Source organism: Ornithodoros turicata, chromosome 10, assembly GCF_037126465.1.
Source record: "Ornithodoros turicata isolate Travis chromosome 10, ASM3712646v1, whole genome shotgun sequence".
Lineage (NCBI taxonomy): Eukaryota > Metazoa > Arthropoda > Arachnida > Ixodida > Argasidae > Ornithodoros > Ornithodoros turicata.
The window spans coordinates 34,543,266-34,565,594 of NC_088210.1; the positions used below are offsets into that span (position 1 = coordinate 34,543,266).

At 43.9% G+C, this 22,329-nt stretch overlaps 1 protein-coding gene across 3 annotated transcripts; it reads left to right on the forward strand.

Annotated features, from left to right (window-relative positions):
• Nucleotides 1–112: 112 nt before the first annotated feature.
• Nucleotides 113–22,304, forward strand: LOC135370003 (TP53-binding protein 1-like). 3 transcript variants are annotated; one of them, XM_064603657.1, is made up of 24 exons: nt 113–222; nt 1,638–1,698; nt 1,854–1,887; nt 1,966–2,021; nt 2,110–2,170; nt 2,590–2,642; nt 4,012–4,046; nt 4,298–4,439; nt 4,707–4,824; nt 5,238–5,367; nt 5,440–5,490; nt 6,609–6,731; nt 7,790–7,912; nt 9,109–9,377; nt 10,074–10,150; nt 11,315–11,390; nt 12,285–12,488; nt 13,636–13,733; nt 15,074–15,394; nt 16,538–16,722; nt 17,454–17,579; nt 18,537–18,610; nt 19,544–19,680; nt 20,635–22,304. In XM_064603657.1, exons 2-24 carry the CDS (start codon nt 1,650–1,652, stop codon nt 20,835–20,837), a joined length of 2,745 nt encoding a protein of 914 aa, XP_064459727.1. In that variant the 5' UTR covers nt 113–222; nt 1,638–1,649; the 3' UTR covers nt 20,838–22,304. The 3 variants fall into 3 exon arrangements, with proteins under 3 accessions (XP_064459727.1, XP_064459728.1, XP_064459729.1); XM_064603658.1 differs by having other exon boundaries at nt 15,158–15,394; XM_064603659.1 differs by lacking the exons at nt 113–222; nt 1,638–1,698; nt 2,110–2,170 and having other exon boundaries at nt 1,865–1,887; nt 1,966–2,006.
• The last annotated feature ends 25 nt before the right edge of the window (nt 22,305–22,329 follow it).

Sequence of the window (22,329 nt, forward strand, 5' to 3'; positions counted from 1 at the left end):
AGAGAAGTAACTCGCAAATTGATTTCTGTTAAAAATCTCGTGTACTTTATTTTCTTAATCAATTCAAATTGTGTCTAATTTTATATTTTTACATTTCTGCCGGACATTGGCCCTCTGTTTTGTCTGTTGTGAACAATCCATCCATGGCGGTCAACTTGTGGTGTGTGGTTGCGGGAGTTTCGACAACGTAGAAAATTAGTCGTATCTCCTTGTCACCTTCAGGTAATGCACAGCGTGCTTGCATACTGACGTCTGTGAATATATCCCCCTTTACAAAAACTCTTCGTTGTCTAAAACGACGTGCATTTCGCACATTTGCTATGCATGCTTGCTGCACGGTTGCCGCTTTTGCAAAAGCGTGCACTTACGGTGCATGAGAATGCTCGTTTCATTACGTCACTAATGCACAGATCCACACTTGTTAATGAATTACCATACTACACAAAGCGCGAGAAAGAAAGCAGTCTGCACGTTTTTGCGATCACTACGCAGTTTAGATGCCATTAACGTGCCATTACCCAGCTGTCAAAACTCGTCGCAAGTTAACGGCTTCCTGTGCGGTACTGCCGAGTTTACCATTTGTGTCCGAAAGTGGTCATTTTTTTAGGATTGTATAAGTTAGGCAACGGCCGACGCTTTGTCATCGGAGGTATCGGTCGAAAGAGTTCCGTGTGGTATCTCATAATGTTCAGCGTTATTTGTCGAGACTGGGAACTTACACTGAAACAATTGCATGATTACGAAGCAGACGATGATTTTTTTGTGTGTTTTATTGTCGGAGAGCGGATTTTCAGGTACTATTAAACTCTCTGTCTTGGGCGCCTGAAAGCGCAGTAAGGAAAGCTAAAACAGGCACCTGCAATATTGTGATAGAATGTCCGTAAGGGACTAATCGCACATGTCACTTTCGAAATAGGATGCGCCACATCCATCCTCTAAAGCCGTATGCACCTCTTCTGTGATAGTAGCGGATACAAGATAAGATGTTCAACCTTGGTTCATAAACTAATTCTTGAGCGTAGTTTGTACTGCGGAAATTTCGACAAACATCATGTCCGAAAGTATTTACTTTCCAATAGAACTAACTACAGGTATCATGATAATCCATCCACAAACATCAATTCCGGCACCAAACTAAGAGCCGCAGCAACGCGTAGGTGATGCGAGATCTTAAAAACCGTCAGCTGACACCTTGTTGAATGCGTAGAAGCAGTAAGTGACCAGCATCATTGCTAAACATTCCAACATACAGCTCTGCTTCCTATCACCCAGAATTGCTTCATACATAGAGAATCAATCGAGCCTTATTTTTATCTAAGGTGCCTATTAACAGCATGTGTCACGGTTCCTCCAAGTACCTTGTCACTGGGCTTCAAAAAAAGGAGTTAGCACATCATCTGTTGGCATTTATCAGCACATATTGATGAAAAAAGCGCAAAAGTTCGAAATACACGAGAAAGGCAGGAACGATAAGCATTTCAAACGTCCGTTTCAGCCCTTGCTTGGGGCATAGTAAGACAATGTCTCAACTTTCCCCGGAAAAAAGAGAGATTTGCCCGAAAATTCGCTCTCTGGTTTATAATGAACGGATGGGCTTTAATTTTGTGTGCATCTTATACTTGTTCATCACACTTCAGAACTTTTACGGCATGTCTGAAGACAACTTCCCAACATCAAATGGATGCCTGGAAGACGCAGGTGCGTTATTTAAGAGTGAAAGGAGTCTGTCTTTATCGTATTCATATAGTGCTAGACAACACCATCTGTAATGTACGAGGTGTCTGCCATTCTGGATGTAATGGCAGACGAGATATGTAGCCTATGTATCGACTGATAAATCTTATTTTGTCCAGAGGGCGACATTCACGAGGCTTCTGACAAAAAAGAGTAAGCGTGCATTATTTTTGTACCTCGCATTAAATTACGGACAAGTTCACCTACAAAAACGAATGTTGTTCATTAAAGGGACAGCGCTACTCGCGGATCACTTATGCTTCAGCTGAGCGGTGGGTTTACTGAAGGTAAGCGGTTTTACGTGAAGTTTAAATGCAAAATAACGTAATTTATCTTTGTATCGGGCATGAACTAATTTGTTTATTTGAACCGCAGATGTATATTCCGTAGTGGAGTCAGTACCAGGAACACAAAACACATCTTCAAATGAAAACTCGTAGGTGTCGGTTTTCACAAACTTTTCTTTTATTACCTTGTTTTTTTTTTTTGTTAAGATTAAGCGGAGCATGTACTTCAAGGAAAATTTTGCCTAATGTTATTCGCAAGTATATCCTTATTAGGTTGAAACGTAGCAAATACCCTCCCGTCCATTTTTTTTTTAGCTGTTGGCGATACGATTTGTAATTTGCGCAGCTTTCATTTCCTACATGAGCCTTGCTTTTGTTGTTTGTGCATTTGGCATACCTGTTAAAACTGATATTTTCCAACGGTAACTCGCGAGTTTGTTGGCATGCTGCAGTGTGCATGTTCCGTTAATTTCACGCGTGTGTCATTCCTGCACATAGGATTCTTTTCATAATTTTTCACGGCCATAGGAATTAGAAAAATGTGACATTCTGGCGTTCCCATTTTCAGTGACCTCCTGAATTACGAGCCACACCTATCCAGCACCCCAATCATGGACGAAGGTGAGCAGCTTCATGATGTTGTCTTCGAACCAAAAATTATTTTTTGAAGTCCTTAATTAGAAACCAAGTATGGTTGAAGGCAGAATATTTTGCTGATGCTCCAAGATCGCAGAAGTAGCCAAAAGCACAGTGGCTGACCAATGTTTGAACTCGAGGAATAGTTCAGAATTATCGAGCGATCCAAATTTTTAGCCAGTGACAGGAACCGTCTCTTTCCTCCAGATTCAATAATTTAATTTAAGAATTCGATTCGTGCTTCATCACTCGCGGCTGGTTTTTTGTAAATTGAATTGCACAGTCGCAAGATGCCACTGAGCAAAACTATTTTGCGTCGTTGTTCCCGAGAGTCTACTTGATGAACGAAGGATGATTTGAGGAATTTTCCCACTTCCGCATGCTTTTGTGACCGTACCATTGAAGACGAGCTGCTTTCAGACGTGGATGCATGGATGTGTTCCTTCTGTTTGTTATTGAACGTCCACTCGTCCATGTTACCTCTGTTTCTGTTTTAAAACGGTGGAAATTCTGAGTGTTGGCTGCGTGTCTCGGACGGCTTCGATCGTATGCTAATAAAACTGCAATTGAACAGAGAGCCATATATGTCTGCATTAATAATCGAACTAGCCCGCCAGCACTTCCTTGCTGCGGGTATACCCGCATTACCCGCGGTCGCATTGCGGGTACACCCACATTTTACCCGCTACCCGCAGCGATCACGAATTCCTACCCGCACCCGCGCTCTGCTCTACCTATGACATGGTTGTTACAATCTTGTAGGTCGTGCTCCTGACCTACAAGGGCCCACTTTCAGGGTGACTCATGATGCTCTTGTCTGACACGCTTAAAAGAGCGGTGTCCTTAGTCATGTGGTCATAGTGACCTGCTGCAGTCGTATGGCATTCGTTGGCCATGTCTGAGAAGAAGCGCTGGCGAACGGAGCTGACTGCCCGAATGAAGAAGCGTATAGGCATCAGATTGAGAGTTTCACTAAGCAAACATATTTATTGGGCTTTTTGTTTTAAATATAGTGTTCCACATTCTTTTGAAATGCATCATTATTCGTATTCTATTGCCAGCTTACATAATTTTCTACTTCTCTAAGGTTACGTAAAGGCCACGGGTACAACTCGTAACACATGATGCTCGTTGATATGACGGTTCGCTTTATGACGAAATCCGTAGGAACGGTCGTGGTCATATTAACGAGTTGCGACTTCGTTAACTGTTATATAGTATACCAACAACACTTAACATGATCGCAGTAATGGTAGCTTTCCTTTTTTCTTTTTTGCACGTATTTGATGATGTGCTGACCACGTGCCTCTTAGTTTCTCCTTTGACCCCCTGACTCGTCTTTATTTCCGACCAGATGTTGCTACACCAGAGCGGAGAAAGTCTGAAGAGGTAACATTTCCTTGCCTTTGTTACGCCTGTTGTGGGAGGATTAGCCTTTTAAGTCTGCTAGTTACACTAAACAGCGTTCTTAAAAGCATGCCATAGTTTTAGCTCTTCTTAGATAACGTCAGTATACTAAACATGTGTGACTCACAAATTCTTGCAGTGGGCATTAAAGTAAGCTGCACGTGATCACAATTTCACTCAGTGATTTAGCGGGGGGTCTCGTCAGTGCAAGGGTGCATAATTGCTTTGTTCAGCGGCAGGGAAAGAGACGTACGTCGACGTCGGACGTGGAGTCTAGTCCCGCAGCAAAACGTTGGACTCCAATCGAACCCAGAACTCCGTCTGAGCTCCAACCGCATCGGGAGGAGGAGGTGGAATCAGCTCCAACAAACTTGGGTAGGCTCTACAGTTGTGTACTGTTGCGAGTCAGGCATTCTTTATGCTGTGTCTGTCATACAAGTTTGTGTTGCTTGTAAAGTTGCGCAAATAATCATTTTAAAACTGAAGGGAATAGACAGTTTTTTTTTTATTCTTTAGAGATTTTCTTGTGAAAAAAAAAAAATGCTATGAGAACAGAAAGCGCAGATGCCGTTTTTGCAGTTGAGTTCTACGACCCGGAGGACCGTGTCCTCGGTATTTATGATGTCCTTCTGTGTGCTTTAGCTCTCGACAATCAGGACAAGAACGAAGGACAAGACATGACTGTCGTCCACGCAACTGTCGAGGAACCCACGTGCATTCCTGAAGAACCAGTACCCATTATAAGAACGACGCAGCCAAGGTAAGAAGGTCTTGGTGCCTGTTCCAAGCGCTATCCTGCATGTCCCAAAATAAAGTGCCACAAAATAGACCTTGAGTTTGGAAGTCCTCGCCATTATCTAAACCGAGATTGGCGTACTTTCGTGCTTACCAGTAGCACCAATTCTTCTACTGTGTTCCCGTCCCCACTTTCTGTTTCTGTAAAATCTGATGGGAGGTTAACTTTGCAAGTTCGGGAGTTCAGTTGGGAACATTCAATTTCTCACTGATTAAATTTGATAAAAGTGTCCAGAAGTCGCGGCAAAATCTCTCCCGGGGTAAATAGCGTTTACCCCGTAATGTTCAGACAAGTAGATTTTCTAATAAGATTTTTTTATCACGTTACGTGAAACCCCCTGTATAATTACGCGTAAATAATACATGGAAATCGTGCAGTGCCTCCCCCCTGGCAGCCCACACCAGAAACGGCAGCACTCAGCAGGAGGCCAAACCTCACCCTCGTCCCGTTGATCTGAGTCCGGCAACCTCCGCACACGACTCCCTGGATCTGTCTCAGCATGCGCAGGTTATTTCTCCACTTTTCCTCCCTTACAAGCCTTCTGTTTGCAAAAGGCCGTGACAGTTCAAATTTTCTTAGGATGGGCAGCGGGCACAGAGCACCGTGACATCCCGAGAGACTCATCCGAAGGTAAATAAATGCCTCGAGTTGAATTTTATTTAAGAAAGGTTTCATAAGGTTAAAAAATTGAGTAAGTAGGACAAACTCAAACTACAGTGCTGGATTGTTCCTAGGTACAGTAGCTGACCGATTTTTTGGACGCCGATTATTCGGATTCGTTTGATACCTCAGACTCCCACGGGGAACTGTGGCCTTCGCCACAGGATTAATACGTTTATGCTACAATTTTTCTGGAAAGTCAAAGTCCGAAGGCCTGATTTTCCGGACTAAAATGCTCGCGGACAAGCATCAATAACACCATTTTCGGCACTACGGTGCCAAATTCGACGTCACCATTTTGGATTGTGCACTTGGACTCAGATTTCAGATTGATTTATTTGACGAAACAATATGGTACAAGAAGTTTACAATTTACATACAGAGGCCCCGTAACTAGTGTGGGAACCCCCTGATAACAAATCTTTTGGTAAGAGACATCTCAGTTATCAACTAGAGTAACAAAACGATAGAGATTTATAATCATTAATCAGTATGGATAACAATGAATTAGGATGATTGGATAGGATAACAATGATTGGATTGGTAATCAGAATCCTACGTGAGACTGCTCTGAAACTTCCAAACCATACTGCTAGGTGATGCCATGGCTGCAAGCGTGAGAGCGCGCTGAGGCTCTCGGAGCCGGCACTTTCGAGGTCCTGAATGGATGCTAGTCAGGTTCCTGTTCGGGCACGCTGTCGCTGTTCACCAGCTTTCAACACATTGTCGCTGTCGCCAAGCGTGTATGTTGAACATATGACGCTTATGCAAATCCCAGAGAATATCATCACACGCACAATTACAGACTACTTCAGAGCAGTTGAGGTGAAATAAAGTTTAATTTAGCGGTTGCGAGATTTCTGAGGACTGCCGTATTATTCGGACTTTTCTCCGGTCGCTGCCAAGTCCAGGAAATCGGTTGGCTACTGTTTACTTTGAAATACTTGAAGCAAGCCTTAATATGTTGTCGATCGCCAGACGGACTCAGTGACGAGTGTGTGTCTGCTGAGGAATTCACGAAAAGTACATAATACGAGGAGCCGGAGGTGAATTTATTTTCACGAGCAACTACCTTGTCCCGCATACAGGAAGTAAGAGGAGGGTTTTTCCGCACACCGGGCCGACCCTTGCAGAGTGACAGCCAGTCCAGCAGCTCCACTGATCCACCGGTGCTCTTCCCGAGACGACCGTTCCTCACTGAACAGCCGAATGTTAGTATACTTTATTTATAGAGCCTGAGGTTTCGGGGTTTAACCCGATTCTTCCCCGAATTGGAGGTTGCTTCTTTGGGATGAAACCAGGTTTTTGACCCGGGAAATTGCCCTCACTGAGACGTCTGTTGGAATGCACACTAACTTGTGTTGCAGCAAATGCAGTTACATTACCGTTTGTACCGAACCACTACAGTTAGTTTGAGTAACTGGGCCCCGATTTCTCCCCGAATTTAGCGTACTGGAATTTTTTTTTTCACTGGAAATTGCGTAAATTTAGAGCGCACGTTTATTTACCAGATTTTTTAGCCCCCAAATTTGTGAAAAAATATTTCCCGAAAACTTCAGGCTCTATTTATTTAGTGTAGTCGTAGAAAAAGTACTACACTAGTGCAAGAACAAACTCAAAACTGAACTGAAATGATATTCCTGCCACTATCCTGGAACTGTTCCGGAAATGAACGAATTGAAATTCGGGTTCAAGTGACAAATTTGGAAACATTGCCTCTCTTGAGGCTTTTGATCTTTAATATATCTCAGTGTTATCCAGAGCTGATTTCTCATTTGTTTATTTTATCTAAGGCTACTTTTATGTCTTTCTTACGATTGCTCTGTCTGCAACGTAGGCAAGTACGGAACACATGTTCTCGGGACTCAGATCTATATTGTCTTCGCAAAGCAGCTCTTGCAACACTCTAGATCAGGGGTTCTCAAACTTTGTGAGCTCCTAGGAACCCCTGTTTGTTGCATAGGGAGGAACCCACAATGTGCCCACATAAAACATGGTGAAAATTACTCTAATAGTGAACTCGCTTAAACAGTGAACAAAATGGATGGCTCTAATTGCATTCATGCAGTGCATTCCGTTACATTCCGTTAATTCGAACTCGAAGGGGCCGGAAGATTTGTTTGCATAAAGCGCAGTTTGAACCAAGGGGGACTGCTCTGAATGAGGGCTTGAAGCATATGGTACTAGTCACTGACAGTGACTAGTGTGTCTCTGTGGATTACACGTAACAGTCGCAATGAGTAAACAGATGGGTTGGTTCCATGTGCAGCCTGCAAAAGAACAAGGACAGTATCCTCCCCATGGATACCTGCTTGTGGAAGAGACAACTAGGGTAATGCGGGATAGGATCGTCTACAGGGACGGAAAGATATGCGGAGAACACAGCAGAGTGGTAAGTGGTCTGACGGATAATCCTTTTCTCTGAAACCCCGCAACGTCGTGTTGCAGTCCCAAGCAGCACAACATCTTGCCTAATATTGGACCAGTATTGGCAATGTCGTCCCAATATTGGACCCAGATTGGACCAATATTGGGCCAGTATTGCCAATATTGGGCCACGATGTTGTGCTGCTTGGGCTCTTACTGGTACCTAGGTGGCATATGTGTCGTTCTGTTGCTCTCAAAGATCTGTGTTGTATTGCTACCATTTTGTTTATTTATTTATTTAATTTTTTAATTTTTTTGTTAATACTGTGAGGCCTATCGGGCCATAACGGGACGTTTTTTTTTTTTTTTTGCATATGTACTATTACAATATACAGGGTGTCTCAGTTAAATCCCCGGTCTAAATAATTTGCGAACTGGTGCACCAATCAAAGAACTTTCTTTTTTACAAGTATCTGTACGATACCACCTACAGGCTGTGCACCGTGTGAATGAGTTGGAGCCGCTTATTATTTAAATAAAAATTGAAATGGGTTTCTTGAAAAACACTTGTAAAGCAGGGCGCCGTCGGCATTAGAATGGGTACTGCCTCCTTTTGGGACCTTCGGTGGACACCATTTTGAGAAAAATTTGCCACCGAAGCGGGTCATTTGTTGCGGTAATTAATTGGTTTCGGTTTACATATTTTTGTCGCGGCTGGTCGCGGTGAAGCGCAAAGGGGCGCTCTTCCACTCCCTTATCCACCAATGAATTACGTGTTTCCTGAGCTTAATTCGCGACGGGGAGTGCTGGAAAAAAAAAAAATAACAGCGTCAGACGGGCTATGCCAGTCCCCACCCCGCTTATCTGGCTGATATGCGCCCTTTGTCTGTTACGATCGCACGGACGGAATACAGTTAATCACATTGTATCTTGATACCACAAGTGCTTTCCATTTTTTTCTTCAGCACTCCCCATTGCGAAGTAAGCTCTAGAACACGTAATTCATGGGTCGACAAGGGAGTGGAAGAGCGTCCTTTTGCGCTTTTTTGCGCACACCGGAAAAGTTGTAGTAAAATGTATTACTAATGTAAAATGTAAAATGTAAAAATGTATTAATCCTATGGCGAAAGCAAAAATTGATGGTGCCCTGTGGGAGTCCGAATAATTGGCGTCTGAAACAAGTAGTCAGCTACTGTAACGTCCTCTTGCTTTTAACCAAAGATGTCCAGAGAGACCAAGTCCTACCTCGTCCTGGAAGAGAACTACATGAGCTTCCTCAGGAGTGACGGGCTGCTCTTCCGCGTCAACCACGACCCACTTACGACCTCGAGCAGCAACCTGGCCGACATTAGTTCCTCCTCGTCGCCGCCGGGGGCAGTGTCGTCTAAAATGTTCGAGAAGCAGCTGGGGCAAACGCTGTCGCAACCAACGTCAGTCTTGGCGTCCGAAGATGCGCTGCTCGAGCATCCCTTGCCTTCAAAGGCTGCAGCGTAGGTTCACACTCGTACACCTTTCTGTGACAATGCACTTAGATTTTGGATTTTGCTTGCTCCATTGTGTTCATGACTGTTCCTCGAGACGATTCAAGAGCTGCAGGTGCAGCGGTGTATCTCTGCCTGCGGAGAATGGAGTCCGCACGTTGAGAGCGGGACATACGAGAAGGAGGCAGTGGTTAACGGCAATATTTTTGCGTGTTTGCTTTAAAAGCATGCTTTAAAAGTTGCTTTAAAAGCACGTAAATGTGCTCCTAGTACGTCATCTCCGGTGTGTGTAGATATTTCTTTATTTAATCGCGTGAGTTGTGGGAAACAGATACAAAACGTCACATAACGTGAAATTGCTTTCGCATCGTGATCACTATATAACGGCAACAGTTTCAGATAAAATGGATCAATCGACAGTTTGAAGCTGGCAGTGTGTTGTGACTCTGAGACTTCATGCGCCCACCTAAGCCAGTCACAGACGTCCTTAGATTTGTGGGCGGAGCTGACGTACAGGAGATGATTTGTCTCGAAGTATAGGTTTTATTTTTTTTCAAAATCGGGCAGAAATTGTGTTTTATATTGGGTGCGAAACAGGGTGCTGAGTTTGAGACTTAAATTGTCTCAGGTTTTACCCAATGGGGATGCAAATCGGGCTTTGCTGAGTTTAACTGAAAAATATGGGGCTCTGTTTATATTTTCAAGGCTCGTGGCTTCCGGGGACGACGTCGAAACCTGGGTTCCAGACACACCTCAGGACAGCAGTACAGAAATCTTGCCTGGTAAATTTTATGATGCTATTTTCTGACACGTAAATGTACTCTCTCAAATATGAGTGGAATTTGAAAAAAAAAAAAAAATGTTGTTTTGGTTTCGTTGTTGCACCACGAACGTGAAAATACCAGCTCTGAAAGTGTGCCGAAACTGTATGTCACTGTTAGTGTGAACAGTAATTAAAGTCTGTGCATCAACTGTGAGTAGTTTTTATTGCAGCTGTCATGGGTAAGTTACAGGTACAGTTAGCCTATAAAGGGAGCTGTCAGTCAATCAATGACACTTTTTATTTTGCCTGTACACAGTGCCATTGTTTTGTCTTTTTGTTCATACTTTTTATTTGTTGTATTTTGCACGCTACCTAGTGCACATGTCGAATACTTTGGCCAGAAAGTATTCTGCTTTGCGTGTCCTCATACTTGAAGATGTCAAGGCGAACTGTCGCTGAGCTTGCACTTTCATCTTGTCATTATCGGCGGAGGATGATGATTGGTCCCATTATGCCAACGCCATGCTCCCACCAAGGCAGCTTGACGAACAAAGTGTGTGCAAGTGTACTTCGGTTTCAACAAAATCTTTACTCTGTGGGAAGGTCTCATTTGCCAACACATTGGAGAGCTCCATTGGCTAGATCGTGAAAAAGTGTGTGAGCTAAAAGCGGGATAAAATGCTGTCCCGCGAGCAGGCTGGTGGGACAGTGGTACCCATCTCACCCAAACCGCGACATCTGGTCACTTTGCACAACACGAGTAATTTTATTACAGTAACATTTTACAGTTACTTTCATGAAAAGTGATTTCATTTCCTTCTCATTAATGCCAGCTTTCTCAAATAAGTTCAGGATCGCTGGCACCTCGACCACATTCCATGATCCCCGCACCCACTTTGCTGCGTCTGCGCTGCCTAACTACCTATGCCTCCATCCGCTCTTTGTATGCTTGCCACGCTAATTAATTTTTCAGAATTTTCCGCTTAAGCAGCTCACGCCTATGTCTGACAACTGAACCAAGGCATGAGGGTAGATGTTGACCAATATTTTAGGACGTCTCCCCCGAGAAAAACTTACATTTAATGCGCACGTTACGCCCTGAAGAGTATGATACACTTTTAATGTGCTACAGTATCGATGCTCGGCACGACTGGTTATACCTTGTGTTGTATTATCCATTCAGGAAAGGCAGTGTTTGCATCTTGGGGTGACCACTACTTCTACCCGGGATCCATCAAGCAGATCGTCTCTGACAAAAAGTAAGCGGGTACCTTTAAAAAAAAAGTGAGGCAAATGCAACATCACAAGTTGTAGTCGCTTTGGAAGTTCTAGAAAAAGTTTGTAGATGAAATATGAGCAATGAGCAGTGAGGTAATAATAGCAATTGGGGCCTGACTTTTTCGGGTGATACCCGAAAACTCCCGATCTTTACCGTTAGGGATTCTTCACTGCACGAATGAGCGATAAAGCCTTTTTGCCACCCATAGAGTAGACAGTGGCTCCAGATGAAGAAGAGCAACTTTGTTTTTTGTGGTAAAGCATTTTATTTACTCGCACACTGGTCCTCACTAGAGATTCGAAGTCCCGGAAAAAAATGGAAATTTTGGGAGAAAAAGCAGTTATTCTTTCTTGTTTTTTTTTTTTTTTCCCTCGGCTCCGGAAAAATAGCCCAAAATTTCCGGGCTACAAAATTCAAAAAATGTAAACTTCCGTAAACTTTGATGCGTTCCAACCCCCCAACAGTGCCTTAGATGCCTCTAATCCGCCATCAACCACCAACTTAGTGCTCCGTCTGGCCGCTCCAAGCGATCGCCATCACGTTCACATAATGTCGGAGATCTGGTCGGGTCGGAGTGGACGGGTTGTTCTAATTGCGTATCGCTGAGTAGACAGCAGTCTCATGGGATGCTCTGCTCCGCATTTATGCCCAGAGGGTGAACACTACTAAAGCTTCTAGCTCATTGTATGCTGTGGTTTGGCCGGCAACGCTTCGACTCAGCAGTAACCATGTTTGTTTCCATGTTTTCCAATTTTTCGGAAAAATACCTGAAAGAAACTGTTTTCATTTTTTTTTTTTTTTTTTTTTCGAGCGAATCAAAATTTCCAGAAATTTTGCATCTCTAGTCCTCACCACTTGGGTTCTGCTCGTTTAGGTGTCTGGTGCAGTTCTTGGACGAGGAGCACGAAAGGGAGGTCGGCCACGGATCCCTTCTGGTGATACCTCGCTTGCCACGTGGCCAGAGCGTCATGGTCAAGTCCTCGGACGACTACTACGACCCGGCAATAGTGCGGGACTACTACCGGCAGGGTTCCGAAGTTGGTTATGTCGTCGAGATGGACGACGGATCTCTATCCAGGTAGGACGTGCTCAGCCGTTATTTCCGACACAGTCGCCATCCAGTGGGCTGCTGCCTTCTCTAGAGAGGATAAAAAGTAGGGGAAATTTAGAAATGATCGCGGAGTTTCATCTCGCAAAATATGAATTAGTCAAACACATCAGGATCCTGCACATTACCATTCTAGTGCCCAGAGAAATCTTGGTTTTTCGGATAAATCCGAACATTTAAAAATGTTACTGGCCAGAGTTTATCGGATAAAATCAAAAGTCTGAGCCAGTCAAGCTCTCTGAAGGAGTTGGAGACTTTCTAGGAGGGTCAGAGGGGCATCTCACATGTGATGGAGGTCAACTGCAGTCATCGTTCTTGCACAACAGAACATGTTATTTGTTGCACAATCTGCCACTACCAAAAATGGAAAATAAAGGGGGGCTCTAACTCCCCCATTCGCTGTAGATGACTGAAAGTTGCCGGGAAGCCACGCCTAGAGCCCCCTAGCTGTCTGCGGTGGAAAATTAACGTTTCCCCGAAGTGGGGCTTACAAATCTGCAGGATTGCGTGGGCAAGATGATGATGATGATCGCAGTTTTTATGCCGCGGGCAAGAGAAAACAAGCGAAAGAAAAATGTTGCAGCACTCTCCCAGATCTCTTACCGACTCATCCCGTGCACTTTTCCAAGCTTTTGTAACATTTCAAAGAACATTAGACTTAACTCTGGGAATTTCTCTCTGGGAGTTCCTGTCATTAAATTTACTCTCATCGCGGTACAGTCAGCCGTGTAAGTGCTAGCAGTATCGTAATTCTGCAATATATCGCAATTGAACGCATTGTTCTGAGAGACACAGCAGGTTCCGCATGACATGGCCAGTACAGTGAAATTTTGCAGGTTCGCAGAAAGCTAGGCGCTCTAGCCATGTACGTAACATTGTAGTGGATGAGGCAATTGAACGTACAAGGACAAACATAACACGAGCTTCAACACCAACTTCAACGCAATAAAGGTGCATAGGTGCATAGGTACTTCAATTGAACTGGCTCTAGCCATGCCAGCGTAGCGTAGTGGTTGGCACACCTCGACTGGCCACTGCCTTCTTTCCTTCCACCGTCTTGCTTTGTGTAAAAACTGCCATATTTTTTAGGTTTTAAGCACACTGGCGTTTCTTTCAGACGGCCGAAAGCGGAGGTGATCATGTCGCGCGACCAAGTCATTGCAGCTGGTCTCAAGCCACACAGTTCTCCTCCACCTCCAGGGGAACTTAGCTTAGGTAAGATAAAGCAAAACATTTTTATAAACTGCTCTCATTATAGTTTGCTAACTTAAACTCGAGTTTATAAATAGGTTCTGACATTTTAACTGCTTTTCCCAGATCCGATACAGAAAAGTTGGATACCATCGTGCAATCTTAAATTTGGGGTGAAATCGAGTACTACTGATACGTTCGGGTGTTATCTGATTATTATTTTTGCTTCCGTCCAGCAAGCCGCCTAGAGTTAAAGTGCATATGTTGGGCAAAGATACATTGCTCGCGATTTGTAGTTAGTCTCCGCGTGTTATGCCATCAAATGTCGTTCGCTCACTTCATTGTTACGCTCCAATAATATCTACGTCACACATGCATACAACGAGATTTGAAGTCGGGGGGGGAATTGAATAGGGCCTAAACTGACCCAGGAGAGAGAAATCGGGTTAAACCCTAAAACTTGACTCTATTTATAAGCTTCTCTTTCCCCGTTGACCTTGCTTGTTTCTATGATTTCATTTTAAACATTCAGCTGAGTTTGATGCTCTGTCTGCGTTTTGTCATCCCTAGTCTCGGGGGTTTTACCGACATGTTTCATGAGCAGTCTACATGTTTTCTTCTCGGCATTGACACTTGGGCAGAAGACCCGATGAGCATTCAAGGTGTGCATGTTCGTGGCCTGCTGCATTTGTCCGATGATTAGACCATCCTTGCGCTTCCAGTATGGGCCCTGTCCCATGTGATGAATGCCCAGGGGCTCCAAGAAAGGGGGACTGTGTCCCACGTCTCGGAGCATGAGGATAATGTCATGGCCACGCAATGGTGCACATGTGTTAACGTCTCGACTAAGGTCACAGCCCGATTTTTTCGGCTCTAAGAACTCAGACTTCTTAAGGTTTTGAACGACACCATACACCTCAGTTTTCGCTTTAAAAGTACCGTAAAGCAGCAGACAGACAGGTTACGTTGGCAGCATAGTTTAACAGTTTGTTGCTTGTAAACCCAGCGCAACAGGTTATACACGTAACAAGAAACGCTAAATATTTTTAATTTACCAGTAAAATTGAGGCGAGACAACTCTGGGTGTGATGTCCGGTGGGAAGTAATCCCCAATTTGTCGAGCAACAGTGATCTGTGTTCCTGACTGGCTCGCTGCTCTTGACGGCTAAGTAGCAGACTCCTTTGTTTTAGACCCAGTGTTACGCGCATGCAATGTAGTTTTTCCGTACTTGACGAGTAATTTGCATTTGGTGGCGACTTCAACACAGTGTTGCTCGTAATTTTCAATTTTAGTTTTCTAAAAAACTTGTAACTTTTTACGTGAACACCAACATTGACAGTTTTTTTGTGGAATTTTGTGACAGACAATATAGTGGACGGCAAGCGTAGACACGCCTGCAAATGGGGCAAGCGCTACGATCGAATCACTCACCCAGATCCAAACCTAGCTCGCAGTGCTGCAGAAAGCAGTACAGACACGAGTCAGGCGTCATTTGCAAAGAAGGCCAAGCTCTCCACGCCCACCAAGAAGAGTCCGGCGTTCGCCAAGAGGACCCTGAAGGGCACACCGAAAAAACAAACACCCAAAAAGGAGGATTTGACGAAGAAGTCGCCGGTGAAGTCCACGCCAAGCCCGATTGGGAGAGGAATGACAACCAGGTGCAGGGGACGGCCATCGGCTGAAGGTAAGAAAATCAAGTGACCTCGCGATATTAGTGCCATGTCTGGCACACGTGTATGACTTGTGAAGTGATATCCATCGCTTTTAGTATATACCCAGTTTTGCCCTATTTTACGGCTCCTGAGATAAAATCAGACTTTCCCCCCGATTTTCTATGTAAAAAAGAAAATGGAAGGCCCTATCTGTAAATGTTAAGATTTTCAAAATCACTTATATCCGGTCGGTATTTTTATAGCCACAGTAGGGTACAGTATTTATACTACTGCAAAATATAAATAATAGGACATAACTCGTAGTGCGATGAGCACCTCAGCACCAGCAGCTCAACGGCAAAAGACAATTACCAGGTAGGATCGCCGTTGTTTGAAATTTGCCGTGGCATCAATGGCGCTGTTTAATTAAACAAAGTGGCTTTGTATTTTTGACAACAGCGAGTTAACGAATGAATCAAGCACTGTATGTTGCAATTTATTGCGCGCATCAACATAAGATATATTATATAGTAACACAGGTAGATGATGCTCAAGTTAAAAAAAATTATGTAAAAACCCTACCTTCCTTCATCCATATTTATTTTATTTGTTAATGTACCTACACTGCTGGAAGGCATTACACTAGTGGGGTGATTACAGATCAAGTACAGATAACATCCTGCAAGTACATGACATGCACTTGATACTATAACAATACTAATACGATTAAATTGGCTCTTAAAATGTTTATAGCGCAATATGTTAGTGTGGCACAATTTATAAAGGAATAGATAAAATGTTAGACTCACATTTTGAGGAAGGCTGTTGCTCTGTGTGGTAGACCATTGCCCTCTTTGTATGATCCACTCTGGAAGACATGTGTAAGTGGAGAAATATACCGTGAGGGATTTAAGGCGGTCTGGATACTATAAAGAAATTTTAATCTGAACCTTCTACGGCGATCAGAGAGCAGATCCCAACCCAACATGGCCTTCATCTGAGTGACACTTTCACCATATCAGCGGACGAATATCGCAGCATCGTTTCTGAAACCCAACAGCAGCGGTGCTGGTATCCTTGTGGACCACGCGCTTGTTCATTATGGTTAAATGTAACGTGAGCCGCACATAATTGCCATGTTCCCTACATTGCAAGCATGCCCATCTTGTGTCCAGGAACGAAGCTATTTGCAGACATAGCATTCCTGCTGTCAGAAGCAGACAAGCGAGACAAGCAGAACATGTCTCTCAACATGAGCCTGGATGAAGACATGGGTGACATAGCGTTTGACAAGAAGGAACTCCGCAAGCTTTTAACCCAACATGGAGGCATAGTGCTAGACACGTTCGAGGAAGCGCAAGTACGTGAATTTTGTGTAGAATCTTTTGTCACACTTGCAAATTCTTCTGCGCCATATGCCAGTATTTACGAGGTGTATGTAGATAAGAACTTTCCGTAGGGCACGGTGGCGCATTTACACGTGCGTAAGCGACAAAATAATTGTGAAAGCCATACTTAGCGTTTAAAAAAAAATGTGACAAAAACATCAGATTTCTTCCATTAGAATAGGACAACACGGCGGTCTTAAGAGAGTTTTGGCTTACTTGCTTTGGCGACCACGAGTTAACGGCATTAATTCCGCACGTTTGCGCAGATCATTACAATGATCCGTTCTCTGTTCCAGTAATTCCTCAAGAATTTGACCTCTGAGGGTCGTGGGGTATACGTTTATGGATACATGTTTATGTGTATACACCCATTGAAACACACATGCATTTGATGACATTAGGGTAACGTTTCGTTGCTGAATCACACTCCCACAACACCATGAAAGCACCAGGACACATAAGCTGGCCTTTAAATCCAGTACCAGATTTAGCTTAGTACCAGAGCTTAGGTTACAGCACCAGCAGGCCTGGGAGCCAGTTTGAATTATCGGGAAGTTCAAATTAAGAGATTTCGAACCAACGGGATTGCGCACATACTCGAATAAATAACTCACTTTCCCGCTCGGTGTCAGCCTCATCTTTCTCCTTTTCTGTTTTGTTTTCACACATTGTCCTTGATTTTGGAAAAACGTTATTTACTCAGGAGACAACTGCAAAGAAAATCTATCTCCTAGCCATGACCCAGATGCGTACGCTCAAGTACGTCCAGTGCCTGGCTTCGGGCATTGAATGCCTGTCTCACATGTGGGCCATCAATGCAGTTAACGCTGTAAGTTCTCCGTGTCAGTGTGATACTACAGTCACTGCATTCGGATATGCGATGGTTAATGGTACTGTAAAGCAGTAGATAGATAGGTTATGTTACTGGTGTAGTTTAACAACTTGTTGCTTGTGAACCCAGCATAACAGGTTGCACATGTTATATAATAACCACAATTTGTCGAGCAACAGTGATCCATGTTCCTGACTCGCTTGCTGTTTGTGATGGCTTTGTAACCGACTTCTTTTGTTTTAGACACAGTGTTACGCGCGTGCGATGTAGTTTTGCCGCCGTGCTTGACAAGAAATGCGCAGTTCGTGACCATTTCGACACAGTGTTGCCCGTAATTTTCAGTTTTTAATTTTCTCACTAACTATATGAGCGCATGTGAGACGAAAATTGTCACATAAGAGTACTCAGTTCTCGGGCTATCGAATAGATAAATTTTCTGAGATTGCAGTTGGTACCGTAAAGTAGTAGAAGCGCAATATGAGAAAATTTATCTATCCAACAGCCTGAACATGCAATTTTCGTTTCAATTGTGCTCGTAGCTTTTTAGAAAATTAAACTTGAAAATTACGGGCAACACTGTGTCGAAACTGTCACCAACTGCACATTGCTTGTTAAGTATGGCATCAGACGAGGCTAAGTTGAAAAATACAGAAGTTGGCTACGTAGCCATCATAAGCCGTAAGCTGGTCAGGAACATAGATCACTGTTGCTTGACAAATTGGAGATTATTTGCCAGAAGGTGTCACCCAGAGAGCCGTGTTCAACGCAATTTCGCTAGCAAATTAAATACTATAATAAGCATTCTCTGTCGCATTTGTAACTTCTTGCACTGGGTTTACAAGCAGCAAGCTGTTAAACTACGCCGTCAACATAATCTACCTGTCGTCCGCTTTACAGTACCTTTAACACCGTCTACTTTGTAAGTGATTGACTGTTTTTTGTCGTGTCCTGCAGGGGGAGCTCCCTAAGATTATAGGGTACATCTTGCCTGCTGGGTACAGTATCATTAAGGATCAGCTCATAGATTGGTGAGTTTGCAAGCTTTTCCTCACTAATGATGGAAATGGCACGGGCATTTCTTTGGGCCAACTTTAGGATGTTTCTCGTGGTTCCCACTGGTCCTTGAAACCCAGGAGTTTGAGAATGCCTCGATTTTGCATGTTTTTCTAATTCTCGTGGAGCTGTTATTTCAAAAATCTTGCTTATCTGGAGTCAGAACTATAGTTTGGAAACACAGGTTCATTGCAGTAGGAATAGGCGGCGGCAACCTGAATGCCGCTTTACATCGTATTCATCGACCTTCCTTTCTATCCTAATTCATTTAACATTCAGCAGGCGTCACTCACGTTTGTGAATGGATCACTATTGCTCAGTCCCAGTTCACACGTGTTCTTTCGTGTGATACCTGTGTGATGTTCTTTGTGAAACGTTGCAGCCCTGGTTAAACCCACAGTTGCATGAATGTGCTCAACAGTAGTGCATTCTCATGAAATAGTTTTCTTCTTATAGCATATATGTGCATGCTTATTAGCTGAAACAATGATCACAGTTCCCCAACAAATTTTAATTCCTGAGGGTGTATACTGTAGAGGTGGGTTAGACCAACAATGCAGTTAATACAAGGTAATTGAAGGTATTATATATGTACTATGAATACAACACAAACTGGAAACTCAACTGTGTTTGCAAACTGCAAACACAAACTGTGTTTTACATCTGAGGCGAAATGAAGGCTGAACCTTAAAGGTGTATGTCCCTTGGAAATACCCTAGATTTTTTTGTTCCAAAATTCAGTGGGAACCACGGTTTCTATCATATTAAAGCGCATATCTCTGCATGCTGGTAAATGCTTTTTTTTTTTTTTTCTGGCACGCTGGTTATTGTCGTTTTATTTCGGCGTGCCAAGAAATGCGCGGTAATACGGTGGGGGTGAGTTTTCGTGTACCCTGTGTTCCTTTCAGGCACTACAAGCACTCTGTCTTCGACAAGAAGACTGTCCTAGTGACTTCCGGAAAGCCAGCCTTCATTACGACCTGGAGCAGTGTTCTTGTTGCTGCAGGGGCAACTGTTGTTCATAAGTTCCCGGCTAAGCTGCAAGGTAAGGGATCGGGAGGCTTTAATGAATCTGTATGTCTACACTTCTCTATCAGCAGGCATAAAATACTAGGAAGAGATCTTCACCCCGTGTGGTTCTGAAAAATCAGCTTTGTCTCTGAAACAATCCATATTGCATTGTGTTGTTCCTCATTTGCATTTTTAGAACTTCATGCGAACGTGAACATAATGCGAATGTTCTCGGAGAAGGCAGAAAATGCATCCTCTGAGGTTGCTGCACTTGTATGTAAAAGTAACGTCTACCATTATGTCGAATAATTTTTGCGGCGGAATTTGCACCACACTAATTCAAAGCAATTGAAGCTCCGTAACGCCTGGAACGGGTGATTTTCACGTTTTTCCCGGGTTCTATGCATGATCCGCTGATGTAAACATCTTGGCAGCACCGCTGCACTCGGAAAGGAAATTAAGTCGATCTGCCGACCGTGCCTGTCTCTGCAGGTGTACTTCATATAAAGCGAGATCTAGCGACCAGCACCACCTAAATACAGAAAGCCTGCACGCTCGTCGAGGTGACGTAACAATTGAGAGACAGCCAATTAGGATCGTGTTTTCATCGGCCGTAGCCCATCGCAGCAGTCGTGGCCATGGAGAAGAACCACCGTCGTCTGCAAGTTGTGCACTCGGAAATAAAGCGAAAAAAATGGCCTCAATCTTTCTCGAAACTAATTTTCTGGAAGACCTCTCACACTTTTTGTCTAAATATTTAGGTCTGCAGGTTCCAGTTGAGCTGCAATCATTTGCGGGTTCTCGAATTCGCAGAACGGTGGATCGCAGTAGCAGACAAATTCTGACTATATATGTCCACGTAGTGAAGGACGAGAGAGGAGGCAATGAGAAGGCCTTGTGTATCTAGGTGGTGTTGGCTTAGCCCCGAAAGTACCAGTCTCTGTACGTACTACTACATGTCACTGAGAGCACGACGTCGCATTTGCAGGTGGGGTGCGGCAGAGCGTCCAGTCTCTGAAGGTGTCCTACCTGGTGACCGACAGCACGTGCCACCCAAAACACCTAGGGCGGGCAAACACCCTGCGGGTAAAGGCAGTCTCCTCCGAGTGGGTCATTCAGTGCCTTATCCACGGCACACTGCTTCCCACTGACGGACATCCAAAGTTCAAGTACTCCTACACGGAGCGTTAGCCTTGCCGAAAGGACTGCAAACATAGTTCACATTTCACTTCGTCCTTAAGGCCGCACGAACCATCTCTTCGAGGGGGACGCGTGGGGGATTTCTTCTCTCTTGTCTTAACGTTTTTAGATTGCGAGCAGAAAAATACTGTCTGAAGCAGACCCGCAATGTCTCGGTGTTGAGAGCTACTTTCATTAAGTTTTTATCGGTTTTTGTTTTCGTTTGCGGAGAGGTTTGAGAAGCGTCGGACACGGACCGTTGTGTCCTTAACTTCTCTCTTCCTGCACTATCTTGCGCTGTCCTCATTTTCTGTCCTTCTCCTCCATCATTACATCTTCCGATGCCTTGCCCCATCTGGTCCTCATAAGAATGAACTGCTAAGAACGTTAAGGTAGTAACATGTACAGTATTGAATTCACAAGTTGCACATGTCCGTTTCCTTGTCTCAACATTAGTGTTATGTACCTGATAAAAGTTTCATTGCTTCTACATACAGATATGTGCCGACAGTATTGAGTGTCTGTGTTATGACGCATGCAATGACATCGGACAAATTATTACAACATAAAATGGGTACGTATCAAAAGAAAACCCAGCAGAACACGTTCACTGCGTGCCTTTCATTAATTCAATAATTGCGCTCTATGAAAAACATGCCAAACCTGCAACTTTGAAACACTGCGGGTCTGCTTCACGGTTCTATACTTTGCGAGGTTTTTAAAAATGAAAACTACGTGAAAAAAAAAAATGCCTTAAGTGCTACCAGTGTACCTCGGTACATTATAAGACTGTTCAGTCCAGAGCACTGCATGAAAACGAGCCCGACCCAAGGACTTGGGTTCGTACGTGACAGTGGTTTTGACTTGGGATGAAGCCCAGGCGCAGGTTTAGTCTGATCATTTTTTCTCCTGCCCAATTTGTGCTCGAGCTTTTGACAGTTGCTCTTCCACGTGATGTCAGCCGAACGGATCACACAAATCTGGCATGCTGGGCTTGGGTAGGGAAAAAAAGGTAGGCTGGTGCAGTGCCCTCATCCAGTCTTGATACCCGTGTGAGCGGCCCACTGTTGAGATGTACCATATTCACGATGTAACAGTTCCATAACACGGATATGTCTGTGGCTGTCATAGTCATTCCATGAACTTGTGCAACGTTCTGCATGCCGACAACTCCGCAGCACCGGAACCCCCCCGAGAGTGCTGCGGCGGAGTATTGTTTGTACCTTTCATTACACCTCGGGGACTTTTAAAAGGAACGGGCCGAGAGAGAGTCTCGCTTCTGGGCTGGCTTTTAAGCTGGTTTAGGTACCTTTTAGCTACTTGTGTCATCATATATTTTTTATGCATTTCTTCCTTGTGGTGAGCATGTTTAATAATCGAAAGTGTATATGAAAAAAAAAAATATGGAATTGTCTTTGGCAGTGTGAGAGATTTTACATTACAAATACAAGATCTAAATAAATTTTGTGATCTGCCACATGTAATTTGTGCTGTTACATGGAAT